The sequence below is a fragment of the Scyliorhinus canicula genome, chromosome 9 (genome assembly GCF_902713615.1).
Source record: "Scyliorhinus canicula chromosome 9, sScyCan1.1, whole genome shotgun sequence".
Lineage (NCBI taxonomy): Eukaryota > Metazoa > Chordata > Chondrichthyes > Carcharhiniformes > Scyliorhinidae > Scyliorhinus > Scyliorhinus canicula.
Genome location: NC_052154.1, coordinates 88,017,836 through 88,041,988, shown reverse-complemented (window position 1 = coordinate 88,041,988; position 24,153 = coordinate 88,017,836). Strand labels below are relative to the sequence as shown.

The following is a 24,153-nucleotide window of genomic DNA, read 5'->3' as shown; positions in this document are numbered from 1 at the left end:
GCTTGGGTCACTGTCTGTGTGGAGTTTGCACATTTTCCCCGTATCAGTGTGGGTTTCACCCCCACAAAGATGTGCAGGGTAGGTGGATTGGCCATACTAAATTGTTTCTTAATTGGGGAAAAAAAATAATTGGGCACTCTAAATTTTTGTTAAAAAAACTCCTGCATTCCACTAGATGTAATGTAGCATTTTTTATGTGGCCTAATGTCCAGAAATTCTAAGTAATACATTTCTAGAAGCCATTTGATAAGTTATTTTAACTGGCTAACTGAACTCTTCGAAAGGCCAAATTAAGCCATTTTAACTATAAAACATGTAAGGAGTGGAATTAGATAGTTACTGCCCTGCTGCTTCACTTTATTCTTTTTGGCCCTTTTAGGTACTGTTGACATCTGACAAGGCTGCAGCAAACTTTTCAGACCGGTCGCTGTTGAAGAACCTGGGCCACTGGTTGGGCATGATAACCCTAGCCAAAAATAAACCCATTTTGCACATTGTAAGTGTTGGATATTTAGTAATGTTTGAATCCATCCTTTCATAATGTTGAACAGCTTTCATTACAACTGAATTATTGAATAGGCTTATTCTGTTTAGGATTACTTCTGTATTTCCAAATTCAAACAGGTTTTCTTAAAATTATTATATGTAGGATCTCGATGTGAAATCTTTGCTGCTGGAGGCTTATGTGAAAGGTCAGCAAGAGATGCTCTACGTTGTCCCTTTTATTGCCAAAGTTTTAGAATCGAGCGTTAGGAGTATGGTAAGTTCAGATCTTCAGTTTTTTTACCCCTGTTATGTTCAGCTGAATAATCTAAGGACTTTTCCCCATCAGACCCAAGAAGAAAATTGATCTCAAGGTTTTATAGTAACTAGAATGGAGTGAATAGGAAAAATGAGTCCTCCTTTACACTGGCTCCTTGTGAGTTTTGTGATGCACCAATCATTGTGAGTTCTCAATTAGTCTCAATCAGTGTTGGATGGGTTGAACTGGAACAAGAAGCTCTCAGAAGGCACTTGGGAAGGACAAAAGAATAATTGGACATTATTTGTGGGGAGCCGGTTCTATTCTCGATGGTGATGCTGAGGATTACAATTCCTCCTTCTGCACTGTAAATTCTATGATTCTATGAATTGGTGATTAGGAGGGGAGCAGGCAGTTCTCAGGCACACTGAAGGTGATTAATCAGGTTTGAGAACAGCGTGCATGTGTATTGCTCCGGGATAGACAGATGGGCTGCTGAGGAGTGGGGCTGGAGGAGTGGGGCTACCCCAAATATCGCGAGCCCCCAGCCTGGCTTGATCCTGGATCCTACCACCCTCGACACCGTGTTTGCTACCCCCTTCCACAATACCCCCAGCGCTGGGCATGCCCAGAACATATGGGCATGGTTCGCTGGGCTCCCCGAGCACCTAGCACACCTGTCTTCGCCCCCGAAGAACCTGCTCATCCTCGTCCTGGTCATATGAGCCCTATATAGCACCTCGAACTGTATGAGGCTAAGCCTCGCACAAGAAGAGGAGGATTCCACTCTTTCCAGGGCATCCGGCCACGTCCCCTCCTCAATCTCCTCACCCAGCTCCTCTTCCCATTTACCCTTCAGCTCCTCCACCGAGGCCTCATCTACCTCCTGCATTACGTGGTACACGTCCGATATCCTCACTCCTCCAACCCACGCCCCCAAGAGCACCCTGTCCCGTGCCCCATGTGGGGGCAACATATAGGGAACCCCTAACCTGCATGTACCTAAACATGTTCCCCGGGGGGAGCCCAAACAGCCCCTCTAACTCACCCAGGCTCGCAAACCTCCCATCTACAAACAGGTCCCTCAACCTCCTAATACCTACCCTGTGCTAGCTAAGAAACCCGCCATCAGTGCTCCCTGGAACAAACCGGTGGTTCCCCCGTATCGGGGACTCCATCGAGCCCCCCACCTCCCCCCATACCGTCTCCATTGCCCCCAAATTTTGAGGGTAGCCGCCACCACCAGGCTCCTGGTATACCTCGTTGGAGGGAGCGGCAACGGCGCCGTTACCAGCGCCTCCAGGCTCGTGTCCACACAGGACGCCATCTCCATCCTCCTCCATGCTGCCCCTTCCCCGTCCATTACCCACTTACGCACCATCGCTGTGTTGGCAGCCCAATAGTACCCACAGAGGTTGGGCAGCACCCCCCCCCCCCCCCCCCCCCCCCCCCCCCCCCATCCCTGCCCCGCTCCAAGAACACCCTTCTCACCCTCGGAGTCCCATGCGCCCATACAAATCGCGTAATACTCCTGTTGACCCTCCTAAAAAAGGCCTTCGGGATAAGGATGGGGAGGCACTGGAATAGGAACAAAACCTCGGGAGTACCGTCATCTTGACTGACTGCACCCTGCCCGCCAGCGACAGCGGCAACATGTCCCATCTTTTAAACTCCTCCTTCATTTGCTTCACCAACCTTGTGAGGTTAAGTTTGTGTAGGGCCCCCCAGCTCCTAGCCACCTGGACTCCCAGGTATCTAAAACTCCTGCCTGCCCTTTTCAGTGGGAGCCTACCAATCCTCCCCTCCTGATCCTCCGGGTGCATGATGAACAACTCACTCTTACCCAGGTTGAGCTTGTACCCTGAAAAGCTCCCAAATTCCCTGAGAATCTTCATCACCTCCGGCATTCCCCCCACTGGGTCCATCACATATAGCAACAAGCCATCTGTGTAAAGTGACACTCGGTGCTCCTCCCCACCCAGCTCCAGACCCCTCCAATTCCCCGACTCTCTCAACGCCATGGCCAGGGGCTCAATTGCCAACACAAAGAGCAAGGGGAACAGGGGACACCCCTGTCTCGTCCCCCGGTGCAACCAAAAGTACTCCGATTTCCTCCTATTCGTGGCTACGCTGGCCATCGGGGCCTCATATAACAGCCTCACCCAACTGACAAACCCCTCCCCGAACCCAAACCTTTCCAGCACCTCCCACAAGTATCCCCACTCAACCATATCAAAGGCCTTCTCCGCGTCTAATGCCACCACTATCTCCGCCTCCCCTTCTACCGCCGGCATCATGATAACATTCGGAAGCCTACGTACATTGGTGTTCAGCTGCCTTCCCTTCACAAACCCCGTCTGGTCCTCTATCCTTGTGGCCAAGATCTTCGCCAAATGCTTGGCATCCACATTTAACAGCGAGATCGGCCTATATGATCCACACTGCAGGGGGTCCTTGTCCTGCTTAAGGATCAAGGAAATCAGCGCCCGTGACATAGTCGGGGGCAAAGCTCCTCCCTCCCGTGCCTCGTTAAAGGTCCTAACCAACAGGAGGCCCAGCAGGTCTGCGTACATTTTATAAAATTCGACCAGAAACCCATCCGGCGCCTTCCCCGACTGCATGCTCCCTATCCCAGTGTCCAGCTCAATCGGCGCCCCCAGCCCCTCCACCTGCCCCTCCTCCACCTTCGGAAAACTTAGATTGTCCAAAAAGCCCCCCCTCTCCCTGGCTGCGTCCCGCTTACGGAGCTGATGTGCCAGCATCCTACTCGCCTTCTCCCCATATTTGTACACCGCTCTCTGTGCCTTCCTCCACTGAGCTTCTGCCTTTCTGGTGGTCAATAAGTCGAACTTGGCCTGAAGATTACGCCGCTCCCCCAGCAATCCCTCCTCCGCAGCCTCCGCGTTTATCCTGTCCACCCTCACCATCTCCCCCACTAACCTCTCCCTCTCTCTTTGCTCTCCCCTCTCCCTATGGGCTCGGATGGAAATCAACTCCCCTCTAATCACCGCCTTCAATGCCTCCCAAACCGTCCCCACTTGGACCTCCCCATTATCATTGGCCTCTAAGTACCTCTTGATACACCCGGGAACCCGCCTGCCCACCTCCTCATCCGCCAGCAGCCCCACCTCCAGACGCCAGAGCGGGCACTGGTCCCTCTCCTCCCCCAGCTCAAGGTCCACCCAGTGCAGGGCATGATCCGAAATGTCTGTGGCCGAATACTCGGCATCCTCCCCTCTAAATCAGCCCCCTGCTCAGAACAAAAAAATCGATCGATCCAGGAATAGGCTTTATGCATGTGGGAGAAAAATGAATATTCCCTGGCCCTCGGCCTCGCGAACCTCCAAGGATCCACCCCTCCCATCCGGCCCATAAACCCCCTCAATACCTTACCGCCGCGGGCCTCCTGCCCGTCCTGGACATGGATCGATCCAATGGGGGATCCAGCACTGTATTAACGTCGTCCCCCCCCCATATCAGGCCCCCCCATCTCCAGATCCGGAATGCGGCCCAACATGCGCCGCATAAAACCCGCATCGTCCCAGTTCGGGGCATAGACATTCACCAGCACCACCCGCTCCCCCTGCAGCTTGCCGCTCACCATCACATAACTCCCGCCACTGTCAGCCACCACCTTTGACGCCTCAAACGGCACCCTTTTTCCCACCAGGATCGCCGCCCTCCGGTTCTTTGCATCCAGCCTTGAATGAAACACTTGGCCCACCCATCCCTTCCTCAGTTTAACCTGGTCCGCCACCTTAAGGTGTGTCTCCTGGAGCATAGCCACGTCTGCCTTCAGCCCCTTCAGGTGCGTAAACACCCGGGCCCGCTTGACCGGCCCATTCAGCCCCCTCACATTCCAAGTTATCAGCCGGATCAGAGGGCTCCCTGCCGCCCGTCCCCGGCCCCCCCTGCATACTCAGCTCCTTCCTGGCCATTTCAGCAGCAACCCAGTAACCCCCCCCCCCAGGCTAGGACCCCTCCCAGCCACGTTACTCCCTACACTCGCTTATCTTTAATGCGAACAGGAAGCCTGCTTGGTACTCATGATCTTACTCCAATCAGGTTCACAGGAGGAGAGGACAATACGGGTATTGGGTGCAGAGTTAGCTGGTTCCTGTGTACTGTCTTCATCTTTGTGTGAACAGAAAATTCAACCTCGCACATGTAGGTCATGATGAAGGGCGATAGGAACAAAATCCTTGTTTTACTCAGCACTAGATAGCCCTGGGAGGTGCTTCTCCGGAATGTTAACAACCTCCTGAACGTGTGTCGTGTTTTTAATGTGCTGTCACAGGCCAGGTGCAACAGCTCAGTCTCCTCATTTGGAGTCAGCTGTAAGTTAATAACAGACTCTGGGGTATCGGTATCTTTCACCCACCTCTTCAAAATCTGAAACTTCTCTGGAAAGTAATGACAAAATCATTGATCAACACAGCTAGATGTGACTGAATAAGGCTTGCCAATCTATTGACCGTTCCCTTACCAACAGTTTTCTTTGTTCCAGCATGTGGCAGCAGGGTAGCATGGTGGTTAGCATAAATGCTTCACAGCTCCAGGGTCCCAGGTTCGATTCCCGGCTGGGTCACTGTCTGTGTGGAGTCTGCACGTCCTCCCCCTGTGTGCGTGGGTTTCCTCCGGGTGCTCCGGTTTCCTCCCACAGTCCAAAGATGTGCGGGTTAGGTGGATTGGCCATGCTAAATTGCCCGTAGTGTCCTTATAAAAGTAAGGCTAAGGGGGAGGTTGTTGGGTTACGGGTATAGGGTGGATACGTGGGTTTGAGTAGGGTGATCATGGCTCGGCACAACATTGAGGGCCGAAGGGCCTGTTCTGTGCTGTACTGTTCTATGTTCTCTGTTCTATGTTCTATGTCGTAGTTTTGGTTTCGTACTCGCACTTGCCAAACTTCTTTGTAGGCCGTCCACCGGAGGCCCTGGAATTCTGTACACTCAGAGCTAACACTGGCACTGCTCTGTCCTGTTATTTACTGATTTCCAGCAGATTTCAATGCGAGATAGTGGCCAATACAGGGCGCTTGACTTCAATTGTACATTCCGGACACAAGATATGCTTCCTGTTGCCTCTTATGGTTGGAAGATTGCATGGCTGATGATGCAGCCATTCTCATTTTAAATGCCAGTAACAGCTGTTCATAGTATCATAGAATTTACACTGCAGAAGAAGGCCATTCAGCCCATCAGGTCTGCACCGGACCTTGGAAACAGCACCCGACTTAAGCCTCCACCGTATCCCCTTTATCCCCGTAACCCAACCTAACCCTTTTGGACACTAAGGGCAATTTAGAATGGCCAAACCACCTAACCTGAATATCTTTGGACCGTGGGAGAAAACCGGGGCACCCGGAGGAAACCCACGCACACACTGGGAGAACGTGCAGACCCCGCACAGACAGTGACTCAAGCCAGGAATCGATCCTGAGACCCTGGCGCCTGTTGGGTACACTGAGGGAGAATTTGGATGTCCAATTCACTTAACCAGCATGTCTTTCGGGACTTGTGGGAGGAAACCGGAGCGCCTGGAGTAAACCCACGCAGATACTGGGCGAACGTGCAGACTCTGTGCAGTCGGTGATCCAAGCCAGGAATTGAAGCTGTGTCCCTGGGGCTGTGAAGCAGTATATGTCCCGACATTTCACAGGCGTCCAGTGGATCTTCAGGACTGTAATCCGCCAGGCAGGGCTGTTTTTTAACCAAATACAAGTCCAGGGTCAAGTAATGTGTAAGCACATGGATCACATTAGGTCTAGGCAAACTGCTGTTCGTAAGATTCCTCGTGAACGAAAAGTTGTTGTCCAGCCAAACCTGCTGCCTGAATTGGCCAGATCAGAACCCTAAAGGGGCCAAGACGCTGACGTGAGAGAGACTGTCGACATAGATTCAGAGACGGAGACCCAACCGCCAGTGGTATTCGACGGAGAGTCCACAGTGCAGCAGCTTCCAGTTCCATTCGGAAGCAACGTTTGCCCTCCCAATATGCACTGCCTGATCCTACACCGGTGGTGCACAGAGCACAGCCGGAGACTAAGCTAGTCCATGCCTTCCATCACCACAGTGATCAGAGGATTCTTCGGACTTTAGTTTGAGGGAGGCGCCATAACCCGCATGGGACTCAAGATGTGGCGATGATTAAACTCCCCATGTGCCTCACTGAATATCAACTTCCCCCGTTAAAGGGGGTGAGGAATCCTAAACCACGTGTAGCTAAACTACTTCTATATAAAGTCGGCCAGTTTGGGTATCGGCATAGAGGAGAGACCCTACTGGGATCCTTTGTGCATGTGAATAATAGTTATTGTAATAAAAGTTTATTTCTTTCTACAAATATGTGTGGACTCCCTTTATGGACTTATTCTGAAGATAATAGAGTCGGAAAGTGAGTGTTTTTAGGAAGGCGTCCATACTGATTTTAAAATTGTTAGAAATATGACATGAGATGGGGAATTTGACTGTCTGGAAGGTGGGTACATCAGTTTTGTTGGGAAAGGGATTTATGAGTACATCCGTTTGGGGAGAGAATTACGAGTGAGGCTATGTTGTTAGAAATGTATAAATGGGAGGAGAGTTCTGAGGAGTTGAGATTGATTGTGGGGTGCTTTTGAAGTTGTGGGAAGTGAAGAAGTGAAGGGTACACTGAGGGAGAATTCGGATATCCAATTCCCCTAACCAGCACGTCTTTCAGGACTTGTGGGAGGAAACCGGAGCGCCCGGAGGAAACCCACACATACACTTGGAGAACGTGCAGACTCTGCACAGACGGTGATCCAAACCAGGAATTGAACCCGGCTCCCTGGGGCTGTGAAGCAATAGTGCTAACCCACTGTGCTATTGTGCCGCTGTCATAGATCAAAATTGCACTCCACTGCTATTTGCCACGCCATAAAGAAAACCGGTGTCAGAATGAAGCGGTTTGTGGACTTCTGGTGACGGTATGTAGAAGGATGCATACAAGGCAGCTCCTGTCAGGGTACGTTATTTTTGCCCGGTTCTCGGGGAATTTGGGAGAACAAACGTGTCCTAGCTAAAGGTTTAGTGAACTCGTTGATAAAATAATGTAAAATTTCAAAAAAGGCAGGAGGAAAGAAAGTTGCGAGTGGAAACCCTTTGGATTAGGGGGGTCCGCATGGCTCACCAGTATGGAAGCTGGTGGAGTCGTCTACAGCAGGTGTAGCCGCTTCTATCACGGTGGATATGTTGGCGGAGGTATTAGTCTCGGAGTTCAGAAGCAGTTTGGGAAACACTTCTAACAACAGGGACAGGTGATGATGGAAACTCTCAAATTGATTGAGGAGGTACTTGGCTGGATTTGGGAGAAGATGGGGAGAATCCCAGAGGCTGTTAAAAGCAAGAAGAGGTGAAGCAAGTGGAGGACACCTTGTTGAGGCACAGCAATCAAATTGCCTCGTTGGAGGCTGAGATATCAGTTGGGGGGGGGGGGGGGGAAGAAACAACATCCTGAAGGAAGTGGATGACCTGAAGAACAGGTCAAGAAGACAAAACCTCAGGGCTGGTGGGCCTGCATCCCACTGAGTATTTTCCTCAGATGTTTGATGATTTTGATACTTCGGAGGCAGCAGAGGCCTTTGTTAAAGAACATAGTCTTAGACTCGGTCAAAAGGATTCTGGATGAACTGTTACGGTTGTTCTGGGGGACCTGTTATGGTTGTTGGGGATGTGTTTGGGATTTTGTGTATACTGTATATATTCTTTTATTTGGTGTTTGTCTATGTTATAGGGCAGGGGATGGGCGATCAATCTGGATACACAGTAATCGTTGCGATAATAGCAACGGAGATATGTGGTTCCTGGTCAGAATTTGAACATTGATGGGGTTTTGGATTTTGCTTTTTATATGTAATGTAGATGGGCATGGGAACGTCTTCTCTTCGTTCTTTAACATGTACCCTGAGTGGGAGCTACCTTGCTTGCAGCTAGGAATTTGGCTAGCGAACGGGAGTGTTAGAACATAGAACATAGAAAAATACAGCACAGAACAGGCCCTTCGGCCCACGATGTTGTGCCGAACCTTTGTCCTAGATTAATCATAGATTATCATTGAATTTACAGTGCAGGAGGAGACCATTCGGCCCATCGCGTCTGCACCGGCTCTTGGAAAGAGCACACTACCCAAGGTCAACACCTCCACCCTATCCCCATAACCCAGTAACCCCACCCTACACTAAGTGCAATTTTGGACACTAAAGGCAATTATCATGGCCAATCCACCTAACCTGCACATCTTTGGACTGTGGGAGGAAACCGGAGCACCCGGAGGAAACCCACGTACGCACTGGGAGGATGTGCAGACTCCGCACAGACAGTGACCCAAGCCGGAATCGAACCTGGGACCCTGGAGCTGGGAAGCAATTGTGCTATCCACAATGCTACCATGTTGCCCTTAAGAACAAATTAATCTACACTCCATTATTCTACCGTAATCCATGTACCTATCCAATAGCCACTTGAAGGTCTCTAATGTTTCTGACTCAACTACTTCCACAGGCAGTGCATTCCATGCCCCCACTACTCTCTGGGTAAAGAACCTACCTCAGATATCCCCCCCTATATCTTCCACCATTCACCTTAAATTGATGTCCCCTTGTAATGGTTTGTTCCACCTGGGGAAAAAGTCTCTGACTGTCTACTCTATCTATTCCCCTGATCATCTTATAAACCTCTATCAAGTCGCCCCTCATCCTTCTCCGTTCTAATGAGAAAAGGCCTAGCACCCTCAACCTTTCCTTGCAAGACCTACTCTCCATTCCAGGCAACATCCTGGTGAATCTCCTTTGCACCTTTTCCAAAGCTTCCACATCCTTCCTAAAATGAGGCGACCAGAACTGCACACAGTACTCCAAATGTGGCCTTACCAAGGTTTAGTACAGCTGCATCATCACCTAACGGCTCTTAAATTCAATCCCTCTGCTAATGAACGCTAGTACACCATAGGCCTTCTTCACAGCTCTATCCACTGGAGTGGCAACTTTCAAAGATCTATGAACATAGACCCCAAGATCTCTCTGCTCCTCCGCATTGCCAAGAACCCTACCGTTAATCCTGTATTCTACATTCATATTTGTCCTTCCAAAATGGACAACCTCCCACTTTTCAGGGTTAAACTCCATCTGCCACTTCTCAGCCCAGCTGTGCGTCCTATCTATGTCTCTTTGCAGCCGACAAAAGCCCTCCTCACTATCCACAACTCCACCAATCTTCGTATCGTCTGCAAATTTACTGACCCACCCTTCAACTCTCTCATCCGAGTCATTAATGAAAATCGCAAACAGCAGAGGACCCAGAACTAATCCCTGTGGTACACCACTGGTAACTGGGCTCCAGGTTGAATATTTGCCATCCACCACCACTCTCTGACTTCTATAGGTTAGCCAGTTTGTTATCCAACTGGCCAAATTTCCCACTATCCCATGCCTCCTTACTTTCTGCATAAGCCTACCATGTGGAACCTTATTAAATGCTTTACTAAAATCCATGTACACTACATCCACTGCTTTACCTTCATCCACATGCTTGGTCACCTCCTCAAAGAAGTCAATAAGACTTGTAAGGCAAAACCTACCCCTCACAAATCCGTGCTGACTATCCCTAATCAAGCAGTGTCTTTCCAGATGTTCAAAAATCCTATCCCTCAGTACCCTTTCCATTACTTTGCCTACCACCGAGGTAAGACTAACTGGCCTGTAATTCCCAGGGTTATCCCTATTCCCTTGTTTGAACAGGGGCACGGCATTCGCCACTCTCCAATCCCCTGGTACCACCCCTGTTGACAAGGAGGACGAAAAGATCATTGCCAACGGCTCTGCAATGTTGTGGGGGGAGGAGCTGTGGCCTGTTTGAGGTTCAGTGAGCCGAGCTTTGTTTGGGGGAATGGTGAGGAGAGAGCACTGTTCTCCAGAAGGTGGTCAGCAGATTCAAGTAGGGGGGGAGGAGGTTCAAAGAAGAGGAGGGATAGTTGGGGATTGTTAACGGTGGCTAGGGATGTTTCTTTGTCTCACATTTAGTGTGGGGTTGGCAGCCATCTTAGGTGGACCTTGGGCCTCGGCATTTGGTGTAGGTATTGGGTAACACTTTGTGGTGTGAATGGCCGGATTGAGGGGAGAGTGAGACACGCCCGATCAGGTTGGTCACATGGAATGTGCGGGGGTTGGGAGGTCTAGTGAGGAGATGCAAGAGTTTTCTATCCTGAAGAATTTAGGAGGGTCACTGGGTCACTGTCTGTGCGGAGTCTGCATGTTCTCCCAGTGTCTGCGTGGGTTTCCTCCAGGTGCTCGGGTTTCCTCCCACAGTCCAAAGACGTGCAGGTTAGGTGTATTGGCCATGATAAATTGCCCTTAGTGACCAAAAAGGTTAGATGGGGTTATTGGGTTACGGGGATAGTGTGGAAGTGAGGGCTTAAGTGGGTCGGTGCAGACTCGATGGGCCGAATGGCCTCCTTCTGCACTGTATGTTCTATGGTTAGAATTTAGTACAGAAAACATTCCCAGTGGTGCCGACATCTCTAAAGCAAAGGAACCTTTTACTTGCGGGGTCGGAGGAGGGGAACATGTCAGGAATCTATGGGGCATCCTTTCAGAAGAAGTAAGCTAAATTAATGGAGTGAAAGCAAAGTCGGAGGGGGATCTGCGGCCCATGGTGGATGATGCGGTGTGCAGTGAGGCCCTTCGCAGGGTGAACTCCACGTCCTTGTGTGCAAGACTGCGCATCATCCAGCTTAAGGTCGGGTGCACTTAACCAAGGAGAGGATGAGCAGCTTTTTCCCAGAGGTGGATGACATGTGTGCGCGGTGTTCCAGGGGCCTGGCCAACCATAAGCGCACGTTCTGGTCCAGTCCCAAGCTCATGAGTTTTTGGGTCTCCTTCTTTAGCATCATGTCGTCGATTCTCAATGTGAAACTGGAGCCCTGCTCTTTGGTTGCCTTATTTGGGGTGTCGGACCCTTGGCCTTCGCCTCGTTGATTGTCTGGAGGTGAGTCCGGCTGGGGTGGGGGGGTCTCCAATCCGACCGAGTTCCCCAGCATAGTAAGGGGATCGAAATGAGGTTTTGTGCCTGGAGAAGGTTAAGTACACAGTGAGGGGATTGGTCCAGCAGTTCTACCGAAGGTGGCAGCCTTTTATTAATTCGAGGAATTAATCATAGTCAGTTGCTTTTTGGGGAGGGGAGAAGAAGAGGTTGTGCTTTCATTCGTATATTTTGTCGTTGGATGTTTCCGGTATTTTATAAAATATGTATGTTTTGTGACATTGAAAAAGTTAAATAAAATCATTTTTTAAAATTAAGTGGTCTGAAAACTAGCTGAATTGCACATTTTTTGAGTTAGCAACAGAACACCTCCACTGAAAAGAAAATAGTTGATGAGGGCAATTATTAAGCTCTGAGATGCACTGGAAGGTTATTGGTACAGTCAATACATGCTCCTGCAAATGTGTAGTTCTAATAATCAGTGTATACAAACTATTATAAATAGCACAATAGAATCCTTGGTCAGGAACATGTTCTTCATTGGTGCTCAAATAGAATATTTCTGTAACCCTCTTAGTGGAAGTATTGCAAGGGATGTGTTTCAAAATGATTCAGTTAATAGGAATTTTAATATGATTTGCATCTTTGCATAATCTAATTGCAAGTAGTGTTTGTCGATAATTAAGAGAAGCATGATGTTACCAAGTTCACTTGCAAAACCTGTGTGTTTATTTGAGTACTTCAAATGTTTTTATTGTATAGCACAGCAATAGTTGTGGGGGGGGTGGACAAATTTTGAAGGTGCAAATATTGCCTTGTATCGTTAGGCTTTTCATAATTCCACTTCAGACCTTTGCTTGGGAATACATTGTAGTGGTTGAAAATATGTAGAGTATTGCACCATAGGGCAAGGGGCGGTGCATTGAGGAGCACTGAGGCTGTATTAAGTGTGAAGTCACGTATTTTAGCCGGAAAATGGGAAGGCAATTTATTATCTAAATGGGGAGAGACTTCAGGGTGCTCCGTTCCAGAAGGATCTAGAGATCCTCGTTCATGAGTCACAGAAAACTAGCATGCAGATACTGCAAGTAATAAAGAAAGCGTATTGAATGTTGACATTTATAGCTAAAGGAATAGAGTATAAAGGTAAGCAAGTGTTGTTGCAACTATACTAACTATATTAGTGAAACCACACCTGGAGTATTGTCCACAGTTTTGGTCTCCTTACTTCAGGAAAACTCAAGGGGCCAAATGGCCTGATTCTGCTCCTATATCTTATGAGCCTATTACCAAATTATGTTCAGTGACTTGTGAATCGAAGCACTTGCTGCCGATTTTCTGTAGTCCTCCACTGAAGATGTTTGCTTCTGCAGTGGTACAATATGATTCCTGAAACCTGGTGAAGTGTTATACCATCGTTCTATAATGCAGAGAATTTTGAGATCCAGAAATAACTTAGCCCCAAGCTTTCCAAATTGAAACGGTTAAAGTGCATTTTCTTGAAATTATATATGTAGATCCTTCCTGTATTATCAATGTAGAAAGGCAGTAGTACTTTACTTAAGTGACCATTCTCAATGTATGAATCTACGCACCAGGTGACCCATTCTACCCAGGAGGGCATTGCAACTGAACTTTATTTTATCCTCAAGTTTAACAAGCAGTTAGTTAATTGGAGGAGAGCAGCTTCCTGGCTCTCTTCACGCTTGTCGCCAACTGTGAAAACAGCATGTTTGAGTTGTCATGACACCAAGCCATCAGCGAATGCTATTTTCAAAGTGTGCCTGCACCAATCTCACCCCTGCATGCAACTGAAAATTCCAGCCCACGGATGGAGCGAGGCATCGCATTTAAGGATTTGGGGGAAAATTTGAAATCGGCGAATGAGGGCGAGGAGGTTTTGAGATAAGTAATTGCAGTTTAGAAAGGGAATGCTGGGTGTTTGACAAAAGCATCTGTGCAGATCTTATTGCATGCTTTGTTGATATCCTGGACTACTACTTTGTTTCTTCTCCCACTCGCCAGCTTTACTGCATTGATAATACAGGAAGAGTCTACATACATGATTCTAAGAAAATGCACCATATCCTTGCCAATTCAGAAAGCTTGGGACCAAACAATTTCAGGATTTCAGAATTTTCTGCATTACAAAATAATATTAGAATGCCTAACCACAAGTACATGAACTGGAAAACACTATAGTTGTAAATATTTACTGCAAACCTAAAACAAAGTGGGGAAATCATAAAGCAATAATGAAAGTAGCTTTACATCTTCCATTTTACTACTCCCAAAAGTAAGCATTCAACCAAAAAGGTGCTGATGATATCAAGGGAATGCTTGGCTCTGTTCAAAAGGTTGCTGGACCCCTGATGTTTCTGAACAATAGATTTCCAGACTGCAGATGTTGGAGTGTATAGATTTCAAGTACCAATCTTTCATGTGCGATTACCGGCTCTTCTGCAAACCAGTACATGCTTATTTTATATATGAATCTAATTGATACATAAAAAAGACCCAAGTTTGATGCAATGACCTTTGTGTCAGAAGCAACTACCCAAAAATAATGTAGTTCAAAGTGCTGAACAACAGTTCTTGCAGCAAAACGAAATCAAGAAACTGGGAAGATGTTGAAGTAAAACAGACAAAGGACAGCAATTCATTAATAAAGTGCAGTATCTGAAAGTTCAACGCAAGAGGGAAACTTTGTGAGTCTGTGATGGATTCCAGGCCTGCAGCTGTTGACTACAAAAGAGACAGAAACTAGATGCTCTCCTTTTACTGTTTACCCAGTATATATGCTGAGGGTCAAAATCTTGGTCGTTGACACTCTGATTTGGAGCTGCTGTGACCGAAAGCAATTAGGCTGTGATTTAAACTTTGTGAAGATGCAAGAGCGAAATTAAAGATAATCTTTTATTGTCACAAGTATGAAGTTACTGTTAAGAGCCCCGAGTCGCCACATTACTATGTTCGGGTAAGCTGGTACGGGAATTGAACCCATGCTGCTGGCCTTGTCCTGCAGTACAAACCAGCTGTTTCGCCCACAGAGCTAAACCAGCCCTGTTGATTTTCAAGCTCAATTTTCTGCGAACACAGAATTTTGGAGGCAGACTGGGTGGCAGAGGAGAAAGTGGATGTATCAAATATTGAAAATTGTCAGCGGTTTCCCTGAAGCTGGGAAGGGCCTGTGGAGCTGATTGTAAATCTGCAGGTACAGCTGGGAGTTTACAGAATAAACTGCCACAAAAGATAGTGAGTGCAAAATCCAGTTTCTAGTATTTGAGGAAAATGGTGGTTGGGCTCTTGGTTTGGAAGAGACCCCGGATTCCAAACTCTTGCAGACGGCTTATAAGGCAAGACTTCAAATGAGCCACCTATTTCTGGTTCGGCAGTGATCCAGTTTTAAAAAAAAATTTCTTTGGGTCAGATAAGGTTGATTGATCCTTCAACCTGCAGGTACTCAATTCCTTGCTTAAGTATCCTTCTAAAACATCAGCTGTGTACCCAGCTATAATTATGCTGCAATAGCTGTGAGATACCTTTTTTGGATGAACTCTGTGCTGACACCATATGGTATTCACTGTCGTTGGGTCAAAATCCTGGAACTCCCTCGCTAACAGCACTGTGGGTGTATCTGGGCCACATGGACGACAGGGGTTCAAGAAGGTCACTCACCACCACTTCTCAAGGACAACTAGGGATGGGCAATAAATGCTGATCTAGCCAGTGGTATCCACACCCTGTAAATGAATTAAGAATTTTTTTGTGGCTGCGAATCTCAGTTTGGTGTGTAAATGAATGCCACTGTGGGAGGAAGTTGTGTTTAAGAGTTGCCATTGCAGGGAATCTTTAAATATTAAACTACTATGCAATTTTGGGTGTCATTTAAAAAAAAACTCCATCTGGTTGCACTTCCCGAGGATTTAGCTGGAAATATTCACAAGTCGCCAATGCCATATTCAGTCTGTTGTGCTGTTCTTAGGGCAATGTATTTGTGTTTCACATCCCTTTTTGTGACTGTTGTCTTTTCCCACCTACAATTTTTATTTTCCATCTTTGAATTTTTGTTTGTACTATTTAAGATGAGTTTTTGCTGGGCAAGAAACCTGCATTCATATGGTGCTTTTCACAATCACTGAGCATCTGAATTTGAGCTTCAAGTTCAAGGCTATCTGCATTGCTTAACCTGACTCTGAGACACCCTATCTCCTGGATTATCCATATTTAATCATACTGTTTTGCATATAGTTTTTAAAAAGTGGATTGATTACTAAGTGGTGTTGTAATTTTTTTCCCTTGTCCAACAGCAGTGCTGATGAAACCACATTACTGCTTTCATCAGGATATGCTCTCATCAGTTGATTACATACATTTATAGTAGAGTTTGCTGAAGTATCTGCCCTATATAGTACAATATGGTGAATCTTCAATTAATGGACACCAAACCTGGATGAAATGAAATGAAAATGAAGTTACTGTGAAAAGCCCCTAGTCGCCACATTCCAGCGCCTGTTCGGGAGGCTGGTACGGGAATTGAATCGTGCTGCTGGCCTGCCTTGGTCTGCTTCCAAAGCCAGCGATTTAGCCCTCTGCAGATGATGCAGCTAATTGAAAGTTGCAATGTTTCTTAAAATGCCAGACTTTTGGGAATTATCAGACTTCTGCCCTTTGGGAAAAAGAATGGGAACATCTGAAAAGTGAGAGGGGCAATTAAATGGCAATCGGGTGGGTTTAATATCTGTATAGTCGATATATTTTATAATGACCTTTATCTGGCACTAAATTGTTTCAGCAGTTTTCTCCCAACGCCTTACTATTTTACGGATGTCCATAATGGACCCCAGCAGAAAGGGGAAAATAAGTAATTGAGGTCACTTTTTTTGTACCTAATTAGTTGCTCCTAACAATGCAGTGGTAACTTGGTAGGAGGTAGTATGTGATCGAAGGAACTATTGTTTGGCGTAGATCGTGGGGTGAGTGGGAGTGAAGACATACAAACCATTTTCTCTTTAATTTTTTTGATCCAGAAATTAGTTGAGTTTCCCAATATTCTGTTGCACTATACAAATCATTTCTTACTTTGTGAACTGTGTTTCCTTAGGTTTTTAGACCTCCAAATCCTTGGACAATGGCCATCATGAATGTACTAGCAGAGCTGCATCAAGAGCATGATTTGAAGGTAAGGCCCTTCTGATTTGTGCTAATTGCTGCCAGGGGATTACACTGTAGTTCTATTAGAAAGAAGCTCATTCAAACTTGCTAGATTATTGTTGAGATGTAGCTGAGCATTACAGAGTAATTTCTTCTGCTTGTGCTTAAATTTTGTGCAAAATGTGAACATTTAGATGATATTCAAACCAGTTTTAGAAGTTGACATGAAATTTTTTACAGAAAGCAGTTGAGAGGAGTGGGGAGAAATTAGTAAGGAGCCTTCTCAAGGGCTCAGACCTTGTGGAGAAGGGTTTATATTTAGTTTTCCCCTTTTGTCTTCTCTCACATGCAGTACAACCGCATCTTTTAAACAATATGTTAATGTTGAGTGTAACTATTTCAAACTGCTTGCTAAATTTTGTTGCTACTCTAAAATCCATTGTCCTAAATTTATGACTTTTATAACCAAGTCTGACCAGACTCTTGTCAGGTACAGATGATGATACCATGGAGAATCAATGAAAATAAACTTTAAAACTTCCGAATTAGATGTGAGTGCTGATTGTGGCCCTCGAGCTGGGTGAAATAATTACATTTTGTAATTTATTTTTCTTTTGGTACTTTCCCACAACATATTGTTATACTTGGAATCACTTGTTTCCATAGGCTTTAAGCCTGTAAAGTGCAATAAGTCCTGAAAGAATCTGTTGATACCCTCATTAAAAGATTGCACCTGCCTGGTGAGTGTTATTGCTCAAGTAAAGCAGGTATAGGAGTGTGCAGGTATATTTAACGAAAATCATTATTTTAAAAATAAACCTCGAGAGAAAATGCCAAAATCTATGTCATTTGTCACTTAATTTTGGTGTTGCATCTCATTTTAACTGGGAGGTGGTTTTTCAACTATATTTGAAGGTTGTTTTTCAAAAAAAAACTTTATTAGGGTATTTGTAGTTTTTATAATAATAACGATAACAGCGCCATAAACATGGTACATAAAACAATTCCATCCCTATCCCATTCTTCGCACCCCTAACAGTAAGACAATTGCCTAGCCTCCCCCCCCCCCCCCCCCCTCTAGATTTCTGTCTCTGCTGACATTTTAATTTTCCAAAGCCTTCAAGCTAGGGAAGCTCCCGTCTATAAATAGATCTTCTATCCTCCCAATTCCTGCTCTCTGCCATCTCCAGAACCCTCCATCCAGTCTACCCGATACAAACCGATGGTTGTTGTAGATTGGGGCCCAAACCGATGGTCCCTCCGCTCCTATATTTTCTCCACTGCCCCCAGACTCTCAGACCCGTCACTACCACCAGGCTTGTGGAGTACTGGGCCGGCGAGAACGGAAGAGTGCCCCCCCCGTTATCAGTGCCCCCAGACTTGTGTCCTTGCAAGATGCCGCCTCTACTCGCTCCCACGCCGACCACCCCCACTACCCACTTCCTAATCATAGCTATATTAGCCGCCCAGTAGTAGTAACAAAAGTTCAACAGCGCTAATCCCCCCCCCCCCCCCCCCCCCCCCCCCCCCCCCCCCCCCCCCCCCCCCCCCCCCAACGCTCCAACAATACTTTCTTCACTCGCGGGGTTTTACCAGCCCACACGAAGCCCAAAATCACATTCGCCCATTAAAAAAGGCCCTCGGGATGAAGATGGGGAGGCACTGAAAGACAAACAGGAATCTGGGGAGGACCGTCATTTTCGCAGTCTATCCTCCCCACCAGTGATAGCGGGAGCATGTCCTATCTCTTAATGTCCTCTTTCGTTTGTTCTACTAGTCAGGACAGGTTTAACTTGAACAATGTCTCCCATTCTCGAGCCCCTGGATTTACAGATAGCGAAAGCTCCTTCCTGCCATTCTAAACGGCAGCTCGCCCAGTCTCATCTCCTGCCCTCTATCCTGGATCACGAACATCTCGCTTTTCCCCATGTTCAATTTATACCCGAAAACCTGCCAAATTCCCCTAAAATCTGCATAATTTCCCCCATCCCCACTAATGGGTCCGAAATGTACAGGAGCAGGTCATCCGCATAAAGCAAGACCCGGTGTTCCCCCAGCCAGCCCTTTCCAGTTCCTAGAAGCTCTTAACACCACACCAATGGCTCTATGGTCAGAGCAAACAACAGCGGGGAGAGGGGACACCCTTGCCTTGTCCCTCAGTGCAGTTTAAAATAGCCCGACATCCGCCTTTCATGCGCACGCTTGATACAGCAACCGCACCCAGTCAATGAAGTCCTGACCAAACCCGAAGCTTCTTTTTTCTTTAAATTTAGAGTACCCAATAATTTTCTTTTTCCAATTAAGGGGCAATTTAGCGTGGCCAATCCACCTAAAACCCGTTTCCTCTGGCATGGTGGCCAGTAACCCGTGGAGATAGATATAGGACAATTAACAAATATTTCTGGGGCAAATTTGATTCTACACAGCGGGTTATGACCTGGAATGCACTACCTGAAAGGATGGTGGATGCAAATTCAACAACAGCTTTCAAAAGGGAATTGAATAACTACTTTTGGGAGAAAATTGCAGACCCAGAAGAAAAAATAGGGGAGTAGGACAAATTGGATAATTTCACTGGGAATGGCTTTAATAATGCCACCTAACTAAGAATGGCATCCATCAAATTATACCTTGTCCAAGAACAAATTACTTCAGGTTAAGTGATGATTTACCCTGGGAGTTAAGTGGTCCAGTCTGTCTTTTGCTTTCTGACTAAGCTCAACTGAGAATTAATGCAGTAAATGATAATTTGGTGCCCTTGCTGTTAGTCGGTTCAATATTGTTTCCCACAAACGAAGAACTAATGATGTTGCTGTAATGAGGCCCTGCTTTCAGTCAAGTGGGGGATTCGGAGACTGATCTCGAATACTGTTTCCAGTGATATGATGGCAACATGAAGTCGGCATTTGCATAGGGCAGCACCACATTCTTTCATCCTTTACAAGAAATAAGATATTGCTGTCATCCCACTGCAGAAAACTTGAGGAAATGGTGGCTGATCTCTAGTGTTTCTGGGCCATCATTGAAGTTATTTTGCTTGGTTGTCAAGAGCTTGCCTGCCGCCCTATTACAGAGAAAGCCAGCCCTTCGCTGGACCCCTTTACTGCCACGTGCTCAGCATTTGGAAGCATGCTTTAGTACATGGTCAATTACCTTGTCATAGATTCTACCCCTCCCTGCTCCACTTCTCCTGGTCATAGAACCAGTCCAGGCTGCACAGTCCCAGGAGTTTGAATGCACTAATGCAGTAGTTGCTTGAAATTAAAACAGAAAATACACAGCCGCCTGTAGCTGAAAAGAGGAAAAAAACAGTGGTGATCCTTTGCTAATGCTGATGAAGTTCTGGTGCATGATCTATGCCTGCAGAGTTGATCTCTCTTCTCTCATGCTACGAGTCTGCTGTGTTTTCTGATTCAGATTTTCAGTTCTTTTAATGTCTCTTGGTAAAGACATTTGGAACACTTTAATAACTAAGGCAAGTGAGTGTTCAGAAACAGACCTTCCCAAGAGAGTCTTCCGTTTCAAACCATAGCAGTATGAAGAACTTTGGTGGTTTGGCACATTGCATTGCTTCAAATTTCAGGTTCCCGTTGGACAAACAAAGGTGCTAAGATTGAACTAAATGCATTTCGGGTAGTGATATTTTGAGAGGTTTGCAATATATTAGACCAGAACTGTAATAGTTTGATTGTTTGTTAAGCTGATCATTATAGGTGGATATTATCTGTAATACCATTGGTTTGGAAGATGGAACTTTTTGCTAACATTTTTTTCCACCAAAAATTTTTTTCTAGTTAAACCTGAAGTTTGAAATTGAGGTCTTGTGTAAAAATCTGGCTTTGGATATTAACGACTTGAAGCCTGGAACTTTACTAAAGGAGAAAGAAAAATTGACAAATCTAGAGGAACAGCTCTCTGCTCCAAAGAGAGAGTCCAAAATACCAGAGGAGCTGCCTGTAGTTGTCACCACTGGTAAAGTGCTTTTATTTTTGTTCAGTATTAGATTGCCATTTTGCTTACAAAGGAAGAAACCCTGTGGTACACTGCCTTTTCATTTAAAATTGATGTAACTGGGCAGTGCTTGATTATACCTGGTTATTAACCTGATGTTTTTTTTCTTTTGATTGCCTTTACGATAATGCAGATCATTGTGTTTGATGTAAAATATAGGGTGGGTCAGATTTCATTTAACACAGCGTGCACTAGGACCCAGAGGGGAACTGGCTTTGCAGGCATTACCGGTAGGCCAGATTGAAGCCTTGGTCTTTAGCTGACAAAGGAGGAGAAGTGGCTCTACAGCAGCTGGGAGGGGAAATGTTTTTCCAGTGGAGGAGTCAGTCTTCTGAAGGTTCAAAAATGCAAGTTATAATACTCTTAACAGCTGTGGCCATTGTGCGGTCTTTTTGGGGTGTACAGCAGCTATTTTGATATAATTGCTATATAATTCTAGAATTCATGATGTGCTGTACCAGACGCTACCGCTTCAGTCCTGCCAGTAATGTAAGATGTAGAACGGAGGACACTGGAATTAAACATCCTAGGGTTTGGTATGCCTGCATTTTTGTGTTAATATTTTGCCATTTATTTTATTTTCAACTAGCAGATAAATAAATGATTTTAAGGGAAAAGTTTCTGGAACCTAAATGTTCCATTTACTGTTTGGATTTATGTTGTGTACCAAGTTAATGCAGCTAAATGGAATGGCTCATGTTTCTAATACGAAGAGAAAAAAGGCTGTTTGGCCCATCCAACCTGTCCTGTTTATTCATCTGACTTAAATTTCTGATTTTAATCCTCACCCATCTCCCCACCTCTACAAAATCAATCAGGCCAGACTATTGGTGGCATTTTTGTAATTTTAACGTTCACTTCCAATCATCATTCGTGACTGTGTTGATCGGTTGTGGCCCTGATGTACCGGAAAGCTGCTTTTTCAGTGTCCCTGCAGTTTAAATTAGGGAGAGTGGGATGGTGGAAAACTAAAAATTGTACCTGTAAATATACTCCGTTATATTGCTGCCCACTTTTATGTTGCACGTTTTAATTCAGTTTAACCATTTGCCTTTGATTTTTAAAATGGTGGCAGTCCAGTAAATTTCTGATTCTGGATGCAAGGATTTCCCTCGACTATTCCTAGCATACTGCAAGGATTTCCAGCTATTGCATGTTCATTGAGTTTATTTGATATTCACAGTGTGAGGTGTCTAGTCAGGCATTGCACCCCTTTTATAGCAGATGTTCAAAAGAGGTTCACAATTGAAGCAATTTCACAAGTGTGAAAGACCCCAATATCAAGTGGCTGTGATAACCTCTGCAGCACACCAATACTGCTGCATTGTCACACTTGCCTAACCTGTGCTATCCAGTGACCTTCTGCTGGAAAGTCTCAATGTTGGGTGAGGCCTGCACAGGGCTCTGCTGTGCAGCCTTTTGCTGTCGAGGCACCTACTGGCACTCGTTCTTTAGGCTTGCCAATGAGCAGCTATGTGGGCGAGGCTCTTGACTATGGATAATGGCCAGCATCTGGAATTGTACTTTTAAAAAAAATTGGTTTACAGGATTTGGGCATTGCTGGTTAGACCAACATTTATTGCCCAATCTTAGTTGCCCTTCAGACGGTGGTCGTGAGTTGCCTTGAACCGCTGCAGTCCCAGAGGTGTAGGTACAGCCACTGTGCTGTTAGGGAGAGGAGGGAAAGGCCAAGTGAGCCGTGCCTTGTTTTCTCTTTTATATTACATTTTTCTCTCGTTGATCCACTCTGCAGTTGATTGTAGTTAGTTTTAGGCTGTAGTTTTGTGTATTTAAAATATGCTTTGTCATTGTGACTTCTGGATTCAATTAAGCAGTGAGCAAAGGTAATTCCAATCTGTGTTATTCAGATGGTTTGCAGCAAAGTTGCAAAAAGGTAGAGCTTTATTGGGGGCTTCTTAGGCATCCATGTACTTCCCAACATCCTTGAACAAGTGCATCCACTTGCCAAGATAACTTGGTAGAGGTGAATGAGAAGAGAATTGCTTTCAATTTACTTCAACAGCCGGGTCATGCTCCGCTTTCACTTGACCCTTCCTGTCTTTGGGAGATAGGCTTGCAGTGGAATAAGATTTTTACTTAAACCTCTTCCTACAAAATAAACTTTATTTACAAACACAAGTGAACAGTAGCTGCAACACAGCATATATTTTTACAGTTAAATTTATTAAGTTGATTGGGTTGGGAAAAATAATAAGCTTGCAACTGATGACCAGTTCAGAAGGAATCTCTGGTATATACTTTCAAAAAAAAATCACGAAGAAGCATATTTAATAACTTTTTTTCAAAACTGCTAATGAAACACATTTTCTAGAAAATCTTTTCCTCAACTGTTTCAATTGACGTATGCATTCTGTTAGTGAAGCTAACTTTGAAACCTCGTATGTACCATGGCAATTTACGTATGTTGTTTTAGAAACAACTTTGGTCGCAGCATTCAATTTATTAATAAATATTTGAGGTGCGGTGATTTATTCCATCTTTAAGTGGAGCGAGTGTGTTTCCAATCATCGAACAACGTTTCAATTGGAACAAATTTCCAGTTAACTGATATTTTACTATGTGTTGCATCATATAATCATCAATATGACTGCTACTTTTTAGCCTTTCATTTTGTTAACTCCAGTATCAGTAAACATCTGCACTTCGATCCTCCTTCCTTGGTATTCTTGTTTACTTGTATTTACAGTACTTCATTGTGCAGCCTTTTGTTGCCTTGGATTACAAAAGAATGTCTGTCCTGGAAGTTCTGGTCACAAACTACTGCTTTCACACATGGCAGCTTTTGGCTATAAAGTTGAATTCTTACATTGTTCACTCTCCCATGTCCAAAGAGGATACTACCATCATCCCAGAACTCAAGTGAGCTTCCTCCCAACTGCTTCAGATCCCTCTTCCACGTAACATACAGAGCTCACTCTATGTCAACCCAATCATCCTTCCTTTTGGAGTTGGAACCGCAGTGTCTTTTTTTCTCGGTGTATCTGGTAAACAAAGAAGTAAGAACATGGTCCTGAATGAAACCTTATGTAGATTGGGGGAACGTCGCTTGACTGTTCCCAGTGTAATTTTTCTTTTTGCAGAACAGTTGACTTAAAGAATTTCTCGTCTCCTCACCACCAACCCACCTCCTGTAGTCATCAGTATATTTCTTGTATGTGAAGGCCAAACAATTTCTCAAGTAAGGTTGTGCTCATAATAACTTTCCTTCTAGTTTCCAAAAGTTTATGTAAA

The 24,153-nt window shown here is 45.5% G+C and overlaps 1 protein-coding gene across 9 annotated transcripts in view; it reads left to right on the top strand.

Moving 5' to 3' along the window:
* Positions 1-24,153, top strand: part of cnot1 (CCR4-NOT transcription complex, subunit 1) — a 244,344-nt gene that overhangs the window by 168,655 nt on the left and 51,536 nt on the right. For all 9 annotated transcript variants that reach the window (XM_038807123.1, XM_038807130.1, XM_038807124.1 and 6 more), the window contains 4 exons: positions 380-496; positions 650-760; positions 16,841-16,918; positions 20,685-20,862. In XM_038807123.1, coding sequence (XP_038663051.1) covers positions 380-496; positions 650-760; positions 16,841-16,918; positions 20,685-20,862 — 484 coding nt within the window. The remainder of the gene's footprint in view (positions 1-379; positions 497-649; positions 761-16,840; positions 16,919-20,684; positions 20,863-24,153) is intronic.